This window comes from Echiichthys vipera (genome assembly GCF_963691815.1).
Source record: "Echiichthys vipera genome assembly, chromosome: 4".
NCBI classification, from domain to species: Eukaryota; Metazoa; Chordata; class Actinopteri; order Perciformes; family Trachinidae; genus Echiichthys; species Echiichthys vipera.
This window is the reverse complement of record NC_139829.1, coordinates 21147133-21167803: the sequence shown is the minus strand read 5'-3', so window position 1 is coordinate 21167803 and position 20671 is coordinate 21147133. Positions and strand designations below refer to the sequence as shown.

The following is a 20671-nucleotide window of genomic DNA, read 5'->3' as shown; positions in this document are numbered from 1 at the left end:
CTCCTCTCCTCTCCTCTCCTCTCCTCTCCTCTCCTCTCCTCTAGCGTCCTCTCCTCTCCTCTCCTCTCCTCTTCTCTGTCATCCCTCCATCAGTGCATCGTCTTGTTCCCTGTTGTCTGCAACCTCCATTGTCTGCCTTAATCACACCCGCCCGGCTCCTCCTTTCTTTCATTGTCTCAAATCACAGCAGGCTCTGAATTCACCACAAGGGAAAAACAAGGGAAACTCCAAACATCCAGTGCTCTACTCACACACTTGCAGCTGCATATAAGCATGCACACACAAATACACACAAGAGATACATTTAATTGCGGTTCCCGTTGTCTTTCTTCCCCCTGTAGGATGGGTTTCACTTTTTTGTGACATTTTCCTCTGCATCGATCCTGCTATTTTCCATCTCTCTATCTCCCCTCTCTCCATCCTCCATCCTTTCAAGGACAAGGTCATTACATGACAGAAGCCTCCCACTTCCTTATCTGCTGTCCCCCTGCCAATGCCATTCACATGGCAAGACTTCACTCTTTCATTAAAAGGTTTATTTTACTGTTTCCTTTTGAGAAACCTACAATCAGCCTGTTGTGTTGGATTTAAGTGTAGCTTAATATATTCACCAACCTAGCTTTTGTTAGTAATAGTCACACTGATGATGCTGAGGACTCTTCCTAGAGCCTTTATTTTTAATTTATTTACTTATCTATTTATTTTATTTTTCTCTCCTTTCTCCTTTTCTTTTTCTTGAATTCACTTTTTTATTGTTGCTGTTGACTATAGTTTTCTGCTCTAATTGGTTTCATTGTGCCATATTTGTCTACTTGTGTTATATGTTCAGTTTTCTGGTTGGTTACTTGGACCACGTCTGACACGAGTCGTTGAGAGGGGTGATTGGATTTATATTGGTGTTTTTTGTTTTTGTTCCTGTCTTTTTTTTCCCCCTTGGGGCAGATATTTTGATTCATTGCACTGCCATTGTACTTTCTCCTGTTTTGATATCTGCAAAGTTTAATAAGAAATTAGAAAATAAAATATTCACCAACCATCATGGTGATAAAACCCCAAATGTGTCCATGTTTGAAATATTTCTCCAGCACGTATTCTCCAACAGAATGAGAAGTTATTCATCTTTAGGCTTCTGCTGCTTCCGCTTGGTTTGAATAACAAGGTATTGAGGAACATGAGCTACACAACATCACAACTGAATTCTGCCTACTCAACACCATTACCCTCATTTATAAAACATGAAGCTAGTAGAGGGAGGGGGGTGTGATGCATGTTATTTCTGTCCTGCATGTCCCTCAGCCCGCCTGATCATGTGAGATGTGGTGCAAAACACAAAGAAAACCAACACGTTCCAACATGCGTTTTAACATTTTTGCGTAAAAGGATGGTACACTGTAGTGGGTTTCACCTTTGAAAATAAGATTTAAAGGAATAGTTTGGATCTTTTTTAAATGAAGTTGTATGTGGATTATCCATAGAGAATTACCTACACTAGGTGGTGGTCAGCTTGCCCAAAGTTTGGAGAAAAAAATGTGCTGTTGTGGATGGGGGCAGCAGTGAAATGTATTTTAGCCACCTAAAAAATCAATATTGGTTTAATTGTACGCTATATTCAGAATATTCTCACCATTTTACCTCGTTGTCAGACAGCCCTGTTGAAGATAACAAGAGGGGACTGAAGCCGTCATATGTTCTTGTCAAAGGAACCAGTATCGTTTTACTCGGCAGAACATAGGAGATGCTCGTCTTCTGCTACCTCGATTGGTTAGTTTTGTTTGTGTTATTGTGTAACTTTGGTGTTTGAAAGGGTTATGAATTACACAACTAACAAACTAACTAAATGAGACCAGCAACTCACATGTTCTGCAAGGTAAAATTATTTTGTCAGCGCAGTCTGGTGGCTTTGACGAGAGCATAGATAGCAGCTTCATTTCTCCCTGCTTAAACTGAAACAGGGCTGGCTAATGGAAAGGTAAAGTTGCAAAAGTATTCTAAATATAATGTGCACTTAACCTGATATTGATTTTTTTAGGTGACTCAACGTTTAGCTGCTGCTCCATGGCATTTCTTAACATTTGTGCATGTCCTCCTACCTGCTTTCCTGAACTACAAACCACCATTTAGATAGATAGATAGATAGATAGATAGATAGATAGATAGATAGATAGATAGATAGATAGATAGATAGATAGATAGATAGATAGATAGATAGATAGATAGATAGATAGATAGATAGATAGATAGATAGATAGATAGATAGATAGATCCTTTAATAATCCTTTACAGGAAATTACAGTGTCACAGCAGCTTAAATACAGATATCACACCACACAATCAATAAAAACAAAAAAGTGCTAAGTTATTTTTGTGCATTGTAAAACATTATAGCAGCTGGTATTATATTTAATGTAGGTAAATACACTAAGGAATCTAGAAATCTATCCCTTTAAAGAGACATGGTTGCTGGAGGACAGGTTAAGGGCCTTGGGTGTCAGAAAGTCCCCTGTGTGTCTTTGGGCTGACTACACATGTTCACATGGATGAAGAAGGGCTGATACAGAGAAATTAATGTGTGCTGAACCATCTATTCTTCAACATGCATCCCAAGGGAATGGCAAATACACAGTTCTCCCTGCCTCTTTAAGGTGTGCAGTGTAAACTCATTAACCCTGAGTTTAAGTAATCAATAGGTGCTCCTCAGAACTGCTCCTCTTCTCAGAGCAAACAACCGTTTAGATCAGCAGAGGCAGCTCTGTTTTCTGTGTGAGTGCTGTATCATCCTAGCTCAATGCACTACAACAATGCTGTTTATGTTGCTGCTGTTTGTGGTTTTCAAGTCAGGGCTGTCATGTGTCATGGAGATTATTTATTATTCAGCAGAAAACAGCAAACAGTAAGAGATGACAAGTGACGTTTGACATTTAAGGGGAGAAACAAACCTTGTGTGTCCTTTTTGTGTGTGTGTGATGTGTGTGTGCGTGTGTGTGTGTGTGTGTGTGTGTGTGTGTGTGTGTGTGTGTGTGTGTGTGTGTGTGTGTGTGTGTGTGTGTGTGTGTGTGTGTGTGTGTGTGTGTGAGCAGGAGAGAGAGCCTGTCAATGGCCCAGCAGTTGAGTAGAGTCCCAGGGGGTTGGCGTGGATCTGCAAACTCACACTGCAGCAGTGCAGCTACAGAGAGCATCAGCAGAACACACTGCAGCCCCTCACAATCACTTCCCAGAGTTGAGCAACAAAATACCCCAAATATGAATGTCTCAATGTGTGAAAACCTTGCAAAATGATTAATTCATCAGGGCTGTTCATAAAGAGCCATATTGAAGCAATGGTAGCTGCAAATAGGCCTAAACGTTTTCATGTCCAAATCAGGGAAACACACTTGCTATATATATATTTATTTTCATGAAGTGTTTGTTTATGTATCTAAATATCTTAAGAAAGAAAATACAAAGGGATGCTTGAAAAACACTTTACATGCTATAAACCCAAAAGCTTATTTGGATTTGCTGAAAAAACAACTCATTACCACCTTCAGTAAAAGTACAACTCATCACCAGGCTGCTGATAAAGGGTGGATATGTATTCCTGCGCATCAGGCAGCAGGCCTACAGATATCTCTTTAAATAGAGAGTGTGTCCTGGTGCTGACGAGTGAGTTTTACCCTCCCTCCTATATAAACCCATCGCTCCCACTCCTGCTGCAGTCAGTTCTCCTCCGAACCGGCCAACATGAGTTATACGGTAGAGCACCACCTCTTCGGCCCGACCTCGTACCGCAAGGCTCGGCCTGCCTCGGTGTCATCCAGCGGCTTTCACTCGCAGCGCCGCCGCCTCACCTTCACCCAGCCTTCCTCCGCGGACAGCTTGGAGACCTTCAACGGCGACATGACGCGCAGGAATGAGAAAGAGATTCTGCAGACTCTCAACGACAGGTTCGCCGGCTACATCGACAAGGTGCGCAACCTGGAGATGCACAACCGCAATTTGGAGGCAGAAGCGGCAGCTCTGCGGCAGAGCCAGGCCGGGCGCTCCTCGGTCGGGGAGCACTACGAACGGGAGCTGTGCGACCTGAGGGATCTCCTGCAGCAGCTGACCGGGGAGAAGGCTCGCGCGGCCCTGGAGCACGAGCACCTGGAGGAGGACATCCAGCAACTGCGGGTCAGGCTGGAGGACGAGGCGCGAAACCGGGAAGAGTTGGAGGCTGCCGCGCGCGCCATGAAAAAGTACGCCGAGGAGTGCCGGCTGACGCGCATGGAGCTGGACAAGAAGCTCCGCGCGCTGGAGGAGGAGGCCGCCTTTCTGAAGAAGAACCACGAGGAAGAAGTGGCGGAGCTCCTCGAGCAGATCCACGGCGCGCAGGTGAGCTTCGACATGCGAGACACGATCAAGGCGGACGTCACCGGCGCGCTGCGAGAGATCCGCGCGCAGCTGGACGGTCACGCATCCAAGAGTTCAACGCACGCGGAGGAGTGGTTCAAAGGTGCGTTGGGTCCAAAAAGGGTTTGTAACAAATCTTTTGGGTTTCTTAATCACAGAGAAACATCCGCGTGCACTTTTTAGGTGCGTTTTCAGTGAGAGTTCAAGTTCTCTGTCCGTGGTGCTGAAGGCTAAAGTCATCCCTGGGGTTTACATTAAACCATGTGTGATGCATGAGTTGATCCAAGGTGGGTGAGCGGGGGCCAGCAGCATCGTGCTCGTGTCAGGGCTGCATTTTTTTATATGAGAGCATTTACACTGAAACTATTAACCATGCTGACTTTGCAGATTGACAGATCCTGCCTTTGTAACCTTTATCCCAACCAACCTGCCACATCGCAAACTTTAACTAAAGAGAGGCCTTTTAATAACCGATTACAGGCGAATTAAGTGACTCAAGGCATAGGCCTATGTCATAAATATAGAGTGCAGAAAGATCAATATTAAAATGATATGACCAGTAGTTTCTCTCTATGTGCGCATCGCTGACGCAGAATGATAATTTTTTACTTAAGGCATGCACTGCAGGAGTGAGCTGGCACACCAACTTCATTTGCACTCTCACTGTGGGTAACGGTGGGTGTGATCCTGCCCCCCCCCCCCCCCCCCCCCCGTGTGTGTGTGTGTGTGTGTGTGTGTGTGTGTGTGTGTGTGTGTGTGTGTGTGTGTGTGTGTGTGTGTGTGTGTGTCACCAAGCACCTCTCTAAATAGAATAGTTGTTTCAAGGTCACTGTTTGTGGTGGACAGACAAGACAGACAATGCTTCATCCCTCTAACACTCATCCTTTTTCTGATGTCGTGACTGGACTTCACCAAGGACCTGCAGTACGCGCTACATGTAGATAATGATGGATGAAGCCATCACTGCAAGAAGATGCAACAGAGGATGCACACAACGTGCCTTTGTGGTACTAAACAAATATACGCGATTGACAACTTTAAAGGCCAAAAAGGGTCTTTATCTGAACTGCCTGTCACAGAACTTAATGGTCTATTGACCCTTGCTGCGCATCTACATGCTGACATGATAGAACCAGTGAAAGGTGCAAACAGAATGACCTTCCCTGTGTGATGTTCAGCTGACTGCAGCAGTGTGGCTCATTCTTGCTTGGAGGAGGGAGGGAGCTGAGTCAGACGACTGACTGACTGACAGATGGACACTGCCAAGGTTACGCAGGCTCCCAGTAGAGACTCTCTGAAGGACAGGTCAAATGTCTCAGGACCAAGATATAAAACAATGCATGGCCTATGAATAAGAATGCTGAATTTCTCTGTACTGTAATGTCAAACTGTTTTTGGACATAAGCCAGTCAAGGGTATGACACAGCAAACGTGATTTTCTAAATTATATTCATTCTTTTGTATTCTGCAGTGCGTATGGAGCGTCTGTCTGACGCCGCTAGGTCCAACCAGGATGCAATTCGAGGAAGCCAAGAGGAGATCATAGATTACCGCCGTCAGCTCCAGAGCCGCACTATTGAGCTGGAGACTCTTCGGGGAACGAAAGAGTCACTGGAGAGGCAGCGTATGGAGAGTGAAGACAGACACCAAGACGACCTCAACTCACTACAGGCAGGAAATGAACACAAGCATCAATTTAATCCCACATAGGGAAACCCCACTCATTTTACATTTACTTCCATACTATCTGCATGAGATTTTACTTGTAAGGCTGCATGTTTTCTTTTTGTAGGAGAGCATCAATCAGCTGGACAATGAGCTGAAATCCACCAAATGGGAGATGGCCAGTCAGCTGAAAGAATATCAGGAGCTGTTGAATGTGAAGATGGCTCTTGATATTGAGATTGCTGCTTATAGGTTGGTCAGCGTTTAACACCACACATCATTCAATTGATTCTTTGGCATCTTGATGTCAAAGGTTATTGACATTTTTTCGCTGACTATGTCTTTGTCTTTAAAACAGGAAGTTACTGGAGGGAGAGGAGAATCGATTCGTGTCAGGAGGAGGTCCATACTCTTACCTGGAGAGCAGAATCTCTTCCCACATGAAAGTGAAAGCTGAGGAGATCTCAGACACAGTCATCGTGGAGGAGCAGACGGACGAGACCCAGGTGACAGAGGTGACAGAGGAGGCAGATGAGGAGGAGGAGGAGGAGGAAGATAAGGAAGAAGAAGGAGGGGAAGAAGAAGAAGAAGAAGGCGGTGAGGAAACCAAAGAAGAGGAGGAAGAAGGTGGGGAAGGAGAAGATAAGGAGGAGGAAGGAGAGGGAGGAGAAGAAGAAAAGGGAGAGGAGGAGAAGGGTGAGGAAGAAGAGAAGCCCAACTCTCCAGAAAAGGCTGCATCCCCTCAGCCTAAATCTCCTGCTGTCAAATCACCAGAATCTAAATCTCCGCCAAAATCACCAGAATCTAAATCACCAGCAGCCAAATCCCCGATGCCCAAATCACCTGCTAAGTCTCCTGCTGTCAAATCCCCCGCAGGAGATGAGTCAAAGTCACCCGTGTCAAAATCCCCACCCAGCAAATCCCCTGAATCTAAATCTCCTCGCCCCAAGAGCCCTGAACCAAAGTCTCCAGAAAAAGAGAAGGCCAAGTCTGTCGCTACCAAAGACACACCTAAAGAGGAGAAAAAAGAGGAGAAGCCTCAGCCCATCAAGGAGGAAAAGAAGGAAAAAGAGCAACCCGTGAAGGAGGAGAAGAAGGAAGAGCCCAAGGAGAAAGAGCCAGAGAAGGCAGACAAGCCTGATACGAAGAAAGAGAGCAAGGACGAAGCTTCGAAACCTGCTGCTCCCAGCAAGCCAGCAGAGGACAAACCCGCCCCCAAGTCTGAGCCTAAAGAGAGTGCTCCCCCCACCAAGGAGGAGAAACCCTCTGCTCCTAAATCGGAGAAGGCCGAGCCAGAGGCAAAGCCTGTTCCTAAGGCGGAACCCGACAAAACAGAGGGCAAGAAGGAGGAGAAGAAGCCAGAGGAGAAGCCTGCGCCTAAAGCCGAACCTGAGAAAGCGGAGGGCAAGAAAGATGAGAAGAAGACAGAGGCAAAAAAGGAGACTAGTAAAGAAGAGAGTAAAGAGGTGAAGGATGGAGGGAAGGCAGAGAAATCTTCTGGCACCGAGACGAAGGAGAGCAAGGAGGAGAAGGCCAAGAAGTAAGACAGATGAGCTGTGATTCAAGGCATGAGGAGAGGAGGAGGTGGAGATGCCAAAGAACTGAAGGAAAGCAGGGTAAAGAGCAGGAGAAAGGGTCTGGATGAACCCAGCACGGGCGCTTTAATGTCCAAAGCAATGCAGGCGATGGTATGTAAGCAATAGTGATTTCTGTAGCAAATAACCCCCTTGCTCCCTAAGTACGGCCATTACACACCCCTGATGCTTCTGATGTATGACTGTAGTGAATGCAGAATGCTCTAAACTCATTAGCTGAATGTGACAACTGCCCTTAAAAAATAACAAGTGCAGTTAAACTGAATCCCGGCGACGGGGGCCACAGGGGCCTGCTGTACCTACACAAGCCTTCAAGGGCAGAGTTGTCTAAACAATGTCGAGCTAAAGATTGTAACAGATAATAAATATAAAAAACGTATATTTAAGGAGATACAAATGTCTATATTATATTTACAGATACATCACTAAGAAAGACTTGAATTTTTGCTTGTTGTGCACCTTAACGCAGCTTCTCCTGACAGGTGAACTGCAGCGTCTCACGTCTGCAACACTGGGACAACGATGACTATGTGTAACTGCTGAGAATATGCAATATGAAACAGAAAAAATAAAGAATGAAATATTAAACTGTAAAGGCTTTTGGGAGATTTCTTAATCTGTATGAAAAATCAATAGAGTGAGGATTTAAGAAGGAGAAGTGTAAAGAGCAACCATGCAAGGTGTGAGGCCTGATAAAGGTAAATGCTGTGAGGAAGTGCACTGCATTGCGGCTGAGGAGAGGGGGAGCTGTACCCACCCCGCAGCAAGCCACTGCACCCTTCATCACGTCCCAGAGACCGCACTCATGTTTAAATCAGGAGCAGTGCTGCTGCCTCGCACGGAACAAACTCTGTTTTGCCTCAGCTCTGCCTCATCGCAAAGAGGGAAAGATCACACACTGAAGCAGTGATTTTGTAATCCATTGCTATTGATTCTTAATTACCATGAACATGAGTTATATAACAGTGCAACCGGTATCATGGGTAGGCGTATTAATATAGAACAGGCTGTCACTTTTGAAACCATGCAAAATTAATGAGATACAAATCCTGTAATTTTCAGTCACGACTTACAGTAATATTCAAGCTGTTCGTAGATTTCTAAGATCTTTCACAGAAAAGGCGTCGCTACATTTTAATAGGACCGAGTGCAAAGGCTTAGAAAGGCTTTTTATACATTTCTGACATTGGTCACACTTTGGATATGAAGGGAACACTGAAATCATGCCAGGAGAGAAGTCCTTCCGATGTCAGCCAATCTCTTTGAATTAATGGCGTCAGAAAACATGAATGTCATTAAAACACGTGGATTTTACACATTTCTTTCTCTCTTGTCACTGCTTTTGAATATCACTTTGTTTAAAACACTTACCGTTCTCCTGAAATACTGACCCTATCTGAAAATCACTCTCATCAGCACATCAGTGGAGAAAAGACAAGCTATTTGGAGTTAAAATAGTTATGTTCAGATCCCCTTCAACAATGTTTCCTCTCATAAACAAATTTGGCCCTGAATAGTTTCTTTAAAAAAAAAGACTGTCTTTACTTTGTTGTATCTTGAGGCAGGCATACGTTCAAGTCCCTGATGTCAGTTGTCTTTTCACGATTTTAAAGTTATAACCACCAGTGGACTTGTCTTCTTCTAATTACAGCCATAAATCTTTGGAGGCATTAATGTCTGGATCCAGTTCAATTCTGCTGGATTCGCAACAGAAAACAAGACAGTGATATTTTTTCCAAACACTTCTATAGACTGCTGCGAACCAGTCATAAATGGAGAGTAATCCTTGATCAAACTGGCATCAGTATCCTTTATAACCGGTTTCCCTTTCATTAACGCATTCAGGATGATAAATGAAAGGTCAAAGGCTAACCATCGACTAAAATAAACCAAATATCAGCTGTAACATAAAAAGAGATGCTGACCTGGTGATATTTGTTAATATGATTGTATGTATATGGGTTGAAGGGTATGAGATTTCCACAGAATAACCTCAGAAAAATATCACGGTATTACACAATTATCAGCTACAATGAACAGATCATCTTCGGTTGAACAAACCCTTAGTTATAATTTAAATATCTTGTTAATGGAGGTATGTGTAAAAAGTCTTTTAAAAATTGATTTTCCAACACTGTAGATAAACAGATGTGCACGCTATGTATAATTTCTATATTTCTCCGTTTATGCTGCCTTGTGAGGATGGCATGAAGAGTTAATAACAAGTTAGTCACAAAAGAATATACTCCAAATGTTATATTCCGTATTAATTCTCTGGGGAAATGACTCAGCTCGCTGTAGCACTGAACTACAACGGCATAATAATCAGCTAGTGCAGAAGCCGCCTATAAATAGAGCAGCAGAGAGGTGAGGGTGGAAAGGAAGACAACACAGAAATTTTGAGTGCACAACAAAGCATGGATGCAACAGACCAGATTCACACTCATTCAAGAATATAACACGGTGTGTTTTTTTATTTTCAAAACAGGTAAGACAACTTTTAAAAAGGGACACTTTTTGTGTCAAAAAGCCACAAAGGTACGCTTGAGGGAGTTGTGAGGAACAGCAGAGAGGATCACATGGACAAATCTAGCGGTGACTGAAGAAGCCCTGAGGGTGGTTGTACTTGAATGGCTTCAGACGATTTGGACCCCTGAGAAAGAGATTAGATGTCAGAGATTCAGTAAATCTAATAAGATACTCAAGTGTCTTTGACCACTTTTTCATTATTAATAGCTTCTTATGTACCTGACAGTGCGCAGGCACATCTTTTCTCTGGGAAACTCTCGTGGTCCCTCCACGCTGTCATCTTGTTCTTCTGTCTCCAAATACACATCCAGGCAGACACACAGGCGTGAGAACTGATTAGTCAGGAGCTGGTGTCCTGGACGCGGCCCCTGGAGTTCATTTTTGAACACATTGACCTCGCTCTCCATGGCCTAAAAAAAAGGAAAAGATGAGTCAGTTGGAGCTTGAAATATCTTGATGGAAAAGGAGCTTGTGGAAAATCAGTGATCAATATTGAAAACACTCATACTCGAAGGTTGTCGTCGGTGCGTCCGCTGCGCTCTCCCTTCCAGCTGAGGGAGAGGGAGAAAAGAGGAGAGATTTCTGGGTAACGGGGATTCAGCACCACAGCGGCATGGAGGCGAGCTGAGGAAGAAAAAGATTGAGGCAGGTGGGTCATAAAGACACAAATAAAAATCAAAGTCACCACTACCGGTCAATTCTCATCAATCATCGGTGCTGGTATCTCACCTGTGCCTCTTTCTATCACAGCCATGAAGTACAGATCAGTCTCTTTTGCCAGCCCAGCATCAGTCACATGGCGAGTATATGGCAGATCCTACCAAGAAAAATGAAAACTGTGTGAAACCAGGTTTCAAACAAGGATGACAGGATTAAATGATTTTGCCCTAAACTGTAAGAATTAAACAAGTAATATCTATGGTGTCCTGATTCCTGCATTGTTGCCAGTTAAATAACAAGTGTTTGTTTTGTGTAAGATATTTGTTGTGCCAGTCATAAGTGTTGAGCCTTATATCCAACAAAAAAAGCAACTTAAATTAGCAGCGTGGGAGAATTACAAAATGACCAGGGAGTTGTTGTTGAAGAAGGATACCCCATTTGCAAAGCGTGCCCTCCAAAAGTGACTGCAAAGGGTTCAACACTTCAATTATGGTCCAACATCTTCCAGATGATCACCCACCCCTTTATGCCCAAAAACATAACTGGCGAATTTAACATTACTAAGCTGGACCAAAACAATTTAAACTTGGCCCGGATTAGTTAAAGTGTAATTCCGGCGCCAAAACATCCCATGGTCTTTTTCGGCACTAATATACATCAAATAAGCCATTTTTTCGTGTATGAACAACTAACGAAGAAATCCAGAAGAGTCGCTAACAGCCGGATGTGGCCCCAGCTCGGGGCAGTTTTTAACCACTGATACTGCTCATGATAACTTTTGGTAATTGACTTGAATGGACTTTACTACGAGCGGAGCTGGTAACGGAGCAACTCCGGGTTGGCTAACTACATTGTTGGTGATTCGTTTTATGTGTAGGGACTCTTATCATTCTACTGCAGAGGTTTGGTGTTATTTTGAGCAGCTAAAAAAGCTGTTTTAATGCCTTCACTGTGATGCCGAGCTAATCAGTGTTAGCAACGTCCGGCTGTTATAGGCTCTCCCAGATCTCCCCATTAATAGTTTATACATGAAAAAACTGTCTCGATGGCTTATCTGATAGATGATTTTTTGCGCTGGTATTACACTTTAACATCATGTTACTAGGGGTGGAACGGTTCACAAAATCCACTGTTCGGTTCATATCACGGTTTTGGGGTCACGGTTTTTTGGTTTGGTTCGGTTGTTTTTTTCCATTTCTTTTAGATTCTAAAAAATACCATGTATCAGATTTGTAGCCTAATAATTTAAAAAAAATGTAACCAGATATTCTTAAGGACATGTCATGCAATCATGCAAAAATAATGAGGCAGCTTGCTTAGGGATTACTGTAACAATCTTAAATGAAAGTGAAGTGATATTTTGAAAAAGTAGGAGACATTGCTACATTTACATATTTAAAAACAACCCTTGTGAAATGAACAAACCTGTGAACCAGAGGTTTACACTCAATTATTGGACTAAGGTAAAGTTTGAGGCTCTTCTCCTTTACTTGTGTATTTTATTTACATGCTACTTTATACTTCTACTCCACTACAATAAGTGGAAATATTCTACTTTTTACTCTACTACATTTATCTGATTACTTCAGTTACTAGTTACTTTACCCGGCTTACAAGCACATGTGCTGGACTGGACTGACACAAGTGAACGCAACTTAATGCAGAGTAGCATGATTTTTATCAACTTATCCTCTTTACACGCAGATATGGCTGCAAAGTAAACACAGGCTTCACAGAGACAGAAACAAAAACTTCTCCAGTGAACTGACGGTTTTCTGTGTCAACTTTTCTTTTTTTCAGAGTAGAAAGAAACATTGATGTGGTGATTTAACCACGGATTTAACCAGACTGAAACAATTGAGAACAACAACAGAGCGGAGCTTAGCGAGCTGTCGCCAAGAGGATTCAGAAACCCACGAAGAAGAGCGTAGCGGGAGCGTGCGTAGCGGGAGCGTGCGTAGCGGGAGCTTGCGTAGCGGGAGCTTGCGTAGCGGGAGCTTGCGTAGCGGGAGCTTGCGTAGCGGGAGCTTGCGTAGCGGGAGCTTGCGTAGCGGGAGCTTGCGTAGCGGGAGCTTGCATAGCGGGAGCTTGCGTAGCGGGAGCTTGCGTAGCGGGAGCTTGCGTAGCGGGAGCGTGCGTAGCGGGAGCGTGCGTAGCGGGAGCGTGCGTAGCGGGAGCACGCGTAGCGTTGTGGCCGTGTTCCTACAGGGCGCGCATGGAGCAAGTCACACAAGGGGACTTGACACGCTGAGACGGGTACGAGAGAGGACAGTGGTCATGAAGGCTTACGCTACGTTGCAACTCATACACCGAACGGTACACACGTGTACCGAACCGTGACATGCGTACCGAACGGGACAGTTCCGTTCCACCCCTACATGTTACTGTCTTCTTTCAGAATCTTGCGAGGATATGGAGTAGTTACCTGGATATAACTCCAGGTCTATGAGCATGTGCAGAACCCTAAATAAGCTGATGTTTTTTGTGCAGGAACAAAATAAGGCTTTTGTGTCATTTTCCTTCTATAAATTCCCTGAATAATAATTGTGAAACCCCTGAAAACCGTTTACTTTGACTATAATCATGATATAAAAATGTCACATGACGACATTTCCAATTTCAAATATATGTAGATATGTGTTTAATATATGTGTGTACCATGTACTCCTGTTGAGTGGTAGTGGTCCAGCGAGCTAAACGTGAGAGGATCTTGGCAGGAAAGAGGAGCTGACACTCGCTGGAGACCGGGATGATGCTGTGCTCTGAGGACAGGAACACAAAAACAAGTTCAGTCGAAAAAGTCCCATCTCCTCTTTAAGAGTATTGGATGTGAGGTTGTTGACGTATAAATGTACCTAAAGAGGCAAACTGTTTGTGTAAAGCCAAGCGGGACTGGAGTCGTCCCCTCAGCAGCTTCATGGTGCACTCCATGTGGCTGGCACTCAGAGAACTGCCCGCAAGCACGCCCTGAATAAAACATGAGCATATACCAACGTGATGAGGTTTTGACACATAAAAACTTTGCTCACCAGGGATAATACTTCAACACACACACACACACACACATACCTCTGAAACATCTTTGGGAAAATGTAGTCCTCCAAGACTCTGAACCCACATGTAGGGATGGCCCAGGTCCTCCAAATAATCAGCAAAGGAAACGATCCTAAAAGGAAATGATGGGTTTAATTGATTGAATGATGGAATTTTGTTAAATTCAAATGCTTTGATTTGCTTCACGTCTTCCGATTTCCTTTAATTACATGACAACCTCACCCGACTTTATCAAACTGGTAGCGATTAGCTGGATTGGGCGTTTCTTGTCCCTGGTCGCTGGTGTAGAGACAGCTGAGAAGAGTGTCTGATTTCAGCAGGTCCCTGCAAAAAGAAAACAAAATCATCAGGGACAGATAACAGAGAGATTAAGGGGATTAAGTTTTCTCTCTCTCTCACACGCACGCACGAGTACACACACACGCACACGCACCCTGCGCTGATGGCTGTGGTGAGGTCTGTGGCGGTGGAAACCTTGGTCTTGACTGTCATAATGTTCAGACTCATCAGGTAGTAGAAGTAGAGATGGAGGATGCTGCCATCTGTGGAGACATAATGGATAACACATGGTCATGATCTAATCCATTAGCTCAATACTCTCTCTACCCTCCTCTTTTCATTAATCCTCCCAGTGAATGCCCCCCGGGGTTTACTTCACACTGCAGCACACTAGAGAGCTATAACAGGGTGTGGCCACGACGGCAGCTAGCAGCACCCAGGAGATACATCCTGTGCTGACGGTCATTTTGACACTCCCCTCTCTGAAGTCACAATGAACTCAGTGACACTTTGTCACCCAGACACCTACGCTGCGAGCGTCTGCTTTTACTGCAGTAAACTGACTGCTGCAGCTGGCAGCGGTGAAGACAACTGCGGAAAAGGGGAAGGTACTAGAAACAAAAGCAGAGGCTGGAGAAAGATTGGTGATGAGAAAATATGCTTACAGCATGTTGTAGGTGCTGCAGACCCACAATGCTGCAAGCTCGCTCTCACCGCTCTTCCTCCTCCCCCTTTAGGTAGAGTTACGCCTGCAATGCAGATCTCCCTATAATCCATTTCTATTCCTTTTATTGCCAGCAGAGGGAACACGAGGGTCAAGTGGTGTCATGACATCATAGCAGATTGGGCCATGCTTACTTTCTTTGACTTACTATCTGGTAGATATAGTTACCACGATACCCAGTATAGCTGTTAATACATTACAGGTGACTTAGGCTTAAAACGTGCTGTGTAAAGACAGGGAATGCGCAAAATGCAGAGAGCTGTTTGGTGCAGACACTAAAATTTGAAGTTATTAAGACTCACCTTTACAATTGAGGTCTATGCAGAGGGACAGAGGGTGCCTTTTCAGCATCTCCCGTCTTTTTTCATCCAGCTGGCCACCTGTAGTTGGCCGTCTTCTCTTCTGTCAATAAAAGGGAATGGAAACGAGAGATGAAAAAAATTGTGGCAATTCAAATACATTGCAAATACAATTTTCAACATGAAATATGATAGTAGTAGTTTTATTTAGCCCTCTACTGTTACATATAAAAAAGAGGAATCAGCAGTTCAAAGGAAGGACTGGAAGTAGAAGAAGAGAGGGCGTTTCTGATGAGCAGCCATGTGAAAATATGCCAGACAGGTTGCAACAAAATACAAAACATTTATTCTGAAGTCAGTAATTTAGAAGATGCCTATTTACTTCACATGAGAAACATCCCCAACACACATTCCAAAAACAAGCACTGGTCCGGTGCTGAGTGTGCATGCCCGAGGAGGGCTCAGGTTACAATCACCTAGCCATTCTTGGTAAATATTTCCCAGAATCCCACAGCTGACACCCGTCTGGATGCAGGAAGTAATCGATAGCTGCCGCTCCCCGATCAGTGTGAGTGTGAGAGCTTCAGCTTCAGGGACAGTTGTGTGTCCGTTGCAAAGACGGGTATATTAAGAAATCGTTGAACCCACTGACCTGAGGGTGTGTATGTGTGTGTGTGTGTGTGTGTGTGTGTGTGTGTGTGTGTGTGTGAGACTGAGACTCACCGTCTTCTCTTGCTCCTCCTCTGCATCGGAGTCACTCTCATCATCTGGATGAAACCAGAACACATCATTTTATGTATTTTTTCTTTTATTGGAGATGCATCTCCCACAAATACAATATCTTGAAATATTACGTAACAGACTGCATAACAAAACTAAGTCTGTGTGATATGTTCCATGCTGTATGTGTGACGGCATAGGCATGTGGTGTTTGTACCCTGGGAATCTTCTGGAGGTTTGGACAGGGCCTTGGCCTCCTCCACATCACCATTGATTGAGATACTCAAGGTCTTGTCTGACATGGAAACAAAGAAATCATTAATAACAGCTGCTTACATCCCATAAAGAAAAGGTTGTACTTTGTCTAAAAAATAGGATATCCACTAATGGCTTCTTACCACAGGCCTGGGCATAGGCATTGGCTTGAACAAACAGGACATAGAGAGGGGGAGGCAGATGACGGGCAACCTCTGTCTGTATCTGAGCCTGTTTAAAAGGCATGGCCAGGTACTCCTGCACTGGGAGAGAGGCCTGAGGAAGAAGAGAGAGAGGGAGCATAAATAATATATTATTCTTCAGAGGATCCACACATGGCGTCCATAGATGGTACAGCAGTAAAGTCCTTCACCTCAGTGAAGAAAAAGATGAAATCAAATCGTCAATATCATGATCATGATATTAAAAACACTTTCAGAATCAATGCAATGCAATCCAACCTTTAAAATATGGCACCCAAACACTTGTTATACCTGCATGATGGCATTGAGTCCTGGCTGCAAACTTGTCAGATGTTCCTTCTTCACCTCGATGATCTTCTGGATCTTCTCCTTTGTGGCCTGTGAGTCCTTATATTCCTCTGCCAACCTGTATCCAAACACACACGTTTAGCAGCTGCTCTGTGCTCCCCAACAGAAAACCATACAGCATGCTACCAATGCCCTGTTCTATGTGGAAGTTTGCATACCTTTTTCTCTGCTCAAGCTCCCAGTCCAGTCGTGCCAGCGTGAGTTGGTGAGGATCGTTTTTTGTGAGGTGAGGCCTGGAAATGTCCTGCGGCGCCTCCTGGTAAAACTCTTCCTCAGACACCAAGTCTATCTCCTCATGCTTGGACCTGGATCAGGGAAAGGTATGACGACTTAGTATTTTGTGTGTAAAAGATGCTATATAAATAAAAATGTGTTATTATTATTGTTGTTATTACCACTGTGAAAGCGAGAGTTCCTTAAACATGAACATGAACTATCAACAGTGGAAGTAACAAGCCATACTTACAAGCTTTACTCCTCATTATCAACTTTTTGTATAACTAACTATACATTGTGAGTAGTATCTTTTGAGGTGAGTAATTATTTTTAAGTACAAACTGACCGGTTATAGATCTATCTTCTAGGAAGAAATGTGGTGTCTATTTGAAAGGCTTGACATGGTCTTTTTTTTTTTCAAAGCATTTTATAATCTTCAACTGAAGCGCTATATTAATAAAGCCATTTTGTTTTTGTTCTTCTTGTATATAATGATAAATAACCTCAGTTACTTGGTCTCGAGTATGTTCAAAGTAAAATCTGTTGTATATAAATGATATATTATGTACTAACTTGAACTCCAGACACTTGCTGATCTCCTTCTGAAGATGCATAACTTCATACAACAGGTTCTGTAGCTGAAGGTGCAGCACATCCACTCTCTGCTTTGCCTGAAGGGGGAAAACATGGTTACGGTCGGTTTGCAAACAAACCTAATAAATACCCGCCAAAACACTATGCTAGGAATCAGAACGAGAATTAAATGAGGACAAGGATCAATGAGCCGAATCCGATACTGGATCAATACATGCTAAACGAAAACAAAAAAAGGATGCATAAGCTCTCTCTGCTGACAGTGGCAGCTACTGCATTTAGGTGTTAAAGGAGAAACAAAGTGCTTGGTGTGCCTTTCCTGATCAGCACAAAGGGGAGTTGAGACAGCAGTTTTTCAGCAAACAAACGGAATCGAGTGAACCTAACCTAAGCTGGTTTTTCTTCCAATATCTCAAGAAAGTTGGACGGCATGTGACAGTTGTGTGGGAGTTACCTCGTGTGTCTGGTCTCTGCCTCTCTTTAGTCGCATATGAGCCAGGCGATTAAGTTTTTTCAGATTCATGAAGTGGATGCAGCCCCGCATACGTCTCTGCTCGACCTCAGCACACTGTGAACAGACGCATCTAGTTAGACTTTGTTATTGTGAGGAAGGCAGAATCAACTTTGTCTGTGATCATCATCACAATGTGGTGATGTTATATATGAACCATTACCACAAACTGTATGTATAAAGTTTCTGCGGTGGAGGAATGTGCTTGTGTCTACAGTGACAAACCAGCACATCACCTTGATGAGTTTAACTAATCTGTTATTTGACTGCATTACTACTGAGAAAAATGACTATAACATCAGACTATAATGACAAGAGTAGTTTGGATGCGTTCATTTTAAAAGTATGATTCTTACCCCCTCCTTGGCTCCATTGGCTTTCAGCTCCTGGATCTCACTCATGAGTGTGGCCAAAGTCTCACAAGACTCTTTGTACTGCAGGAAGTCGTGCTCAGGGTCCCTGCCGTCCAGCTCCACCTCCTCACTATACACACGCACTTCCTGGAAAGAATTAAAAACCTACATTAATATAAACATATATAAACTATTTGCAAGGCAATCACACTGTGTCCATCAAACTACAGCCAGCCTTGCTTTAGCTTGAGCCCACTCTTCTTGCTGCTAAAAATAAGTCAAATTGCTGAATCTACTACAACACAACTAGCAGGGATTCACACTTGCGGTCAAATAAGTAGTGACTTTGATTAATTCAAGTCCAACATTACAAGACTCTAAACCTCAAAACTTGTATATTTATAAAAAATTCTTCCACTATCCTAAGATTGCACCTGGTAATCTGGTTACTTATATATATATACTTAAAATATATAATTTCCTATTATTATCCCAATGACAAGGAAGATTTGTGTGAGTAGACTTTTCTAGGACATTTATTCTACTCTTCCAATCGCTTACAAAGTATTGATTAGTGTATTCTTGTGTTTGAAAGCAAAAGTAAGCTTCCATCCTCACTTCCAGACAATGTCTCACACACACGCACACACACACCTCTCTGATGCTACATAAACTCTGCATCGCACCTTCAGCACACTTGGTTTGTGTACACTGTCTACTGTCCTGCTGCGTTGCTGTTTTATATTTACTTTTTTTGCACTTTAGTAAGGAAAGTTTTTTTGCACCATGTGTGTATAGCGTTGCATATTTATATACGTAGCATGTTGTCCTGTGTTTTTATGTAGCACCGATGTCCTAGGGCTTAAATCAAGACTGAAGACTTTCTTTTGCGCTGCCTTTCAGTAAACAAAAGTATTTATTAATTGCTTATACTGCACTGTACCTTTTATTAACTTCTTTGAATTTTTTTTTTTTTATTATTTCACTTGCTTGTTTTTGTTTTTGAGTATTTTATGTGTGTTTCTTTACAATGCTTTTATTGTTTTATGTAAAACACATTGAATTGAAGTAAACTTGCTTTGCCAATGGAAATGCTATCTCATTGCACTGTTTACTGTGTAAATGGCTGCAATGAGAATAAACCCTCTTGAAACTGGCATGTCTTGAATCTGAACTGTTTTTAATTTTATATCTCGGTTAAATGGCCCTTTGTCGATGCGTATTATTGCTGACAGAGGATCTACACCCCAGTCCATCTGCTGGGGCTCTTAGTCCCAGTAAACCGGCTCCCCCGGTGTGTCCCGACCCTCCAGACGGTACCTGCTGCTCTGCGTCCCCGCGACCTCTCTTCATCTCTGGGGTCCCTCCTTCAGTGCGGAGAACCTTTGACTTTCGCTTCTTCAGGGCTTCCGACGCCATGGCTCACTGGATAAACAAACATATATACACATAATGACCCCAATAAAATCGAGATACGCCTGGTAACAGTAACGTACGTGCCAAAATAGTTCTCCACTGTTAGCTACTGCTAGCACTGTAGCTCTGTGAGGCTGACTAGCTTACTGGCTAACAACCTTTAGCTTGTCGGCTCATAAAGGCAGTTATTTTCAATCATATATACAAAACAGTAAATAAAGTTTAAGTTTGATGTGATATCCATAGATAGCAACATACCTCGTTGGTGCAAAAACACGTCAGGGATTCTTAAATCGTGTAAAAATGCACATGTACAGGGTGACGGTACTTTGTTAACCGAGCAGCGCCGCGGACAGACGGAAGCCTGCTGGGCCAAAACACCTCAGCAGCGCGGAGCAGCCAGAGGAGGAAACCGGAGCAACACTGCCACCCACAGAAAAATAAATAAATACTTCACTAAAGAAAAAAAAACAATATTAATTTATCCTTTAATATTCTTGGTTTTCTTATAAAATGATTGTATTTGCTTGATTTTGGTTTTATTCATTGTAATTATTTTATCTGAATGTCATTTTTATATCTAAATGTAATTTTAATGTTTCTTTCTAATGCTTTCAATGTTTTATGTAGAGCACTTTAAATTACCCTGTTGAAAGGTGCTATACAAACTTGCCTAGTCTTTAGTCCTTATTATCCATATCGCTATTGTTGACAGATTACCCTATACAAACTGCAAAAAGGTCATATATATATATATATATATATATATATATATATATGGCACAGTAGCAAGACCATAACCATTTAAAAATTTTAAGTCATGTACATTAATATAAATTATAAAGGTCGTTTTTTGTTTACATAAATAAATATCAACATACT

The 20671-nt window shown here is 43.0% G+C and overlaps 2 protein-coding genes across 2 annotated transcripts; one reads left to right on the top strand and one right to left on the bottom strand.

Annotated features, from left to right (window-relative positions):
* The first annotated feature begins 3710 nt into the window (after positions 1-3710).
* Positions 3711-8137, top strand: LOC310945695 (neurofilament medium polypeptide-like). The gene is made up of 4 exons (XM_083911875.1): positions 3711-4471; positions 5840-6039; positions 6161-6285; positions 6392-8137. The coding sequence occupies exons 1-4, from the start codon at positions 3721-3723 to the stop codon at positions 7575-7577; spliced, it is 2262 nt and encodes a 753-aa protein (XP_083768001.1). The 5' UTR covers positions 3711-3720; the 3' UTR covers positions 7578-8137.
* Positions 8138-10074: 1937 nt separating this feature from the next.
* thoc5 (THO complex 5) lies at positions 10075-20157 on the bottom strand. The gene is made up of 20 exons (XM_083913142.1): positions 20048-20157; positions 19694-19798; positions 18377-18520; positions 17964-18077; positions 17489-17586; positions 16858-17004; positions 16643-16757; positions 16292-16424; positions 16111-16188; positions 15897-15940; positions 15177-15276; positions 14305-14413; positions 14094-14195; positions 13887-13983; positions 13673-13784; positions 13476-13579; positions 10887-10974; positions 10666-10781; positions 10377-10567; positions 10075-10281 (listed from the first exon to the last, which is right to left on the bottom strand). The coding sequence occupies exons 2-20, from the start codon at positions 19790-19792 to the stop codon at positions 10218-10220; spliced, it is 2055 nt and encodes a 684-aa protein (XP_083769268.1). The 5' UTR covers positions 19793-19798; positions 20048-20157; the 3' UTR covers positions 10075-10217.
* Positions 20158-20671: the final 514 nt, after the last annotated feature.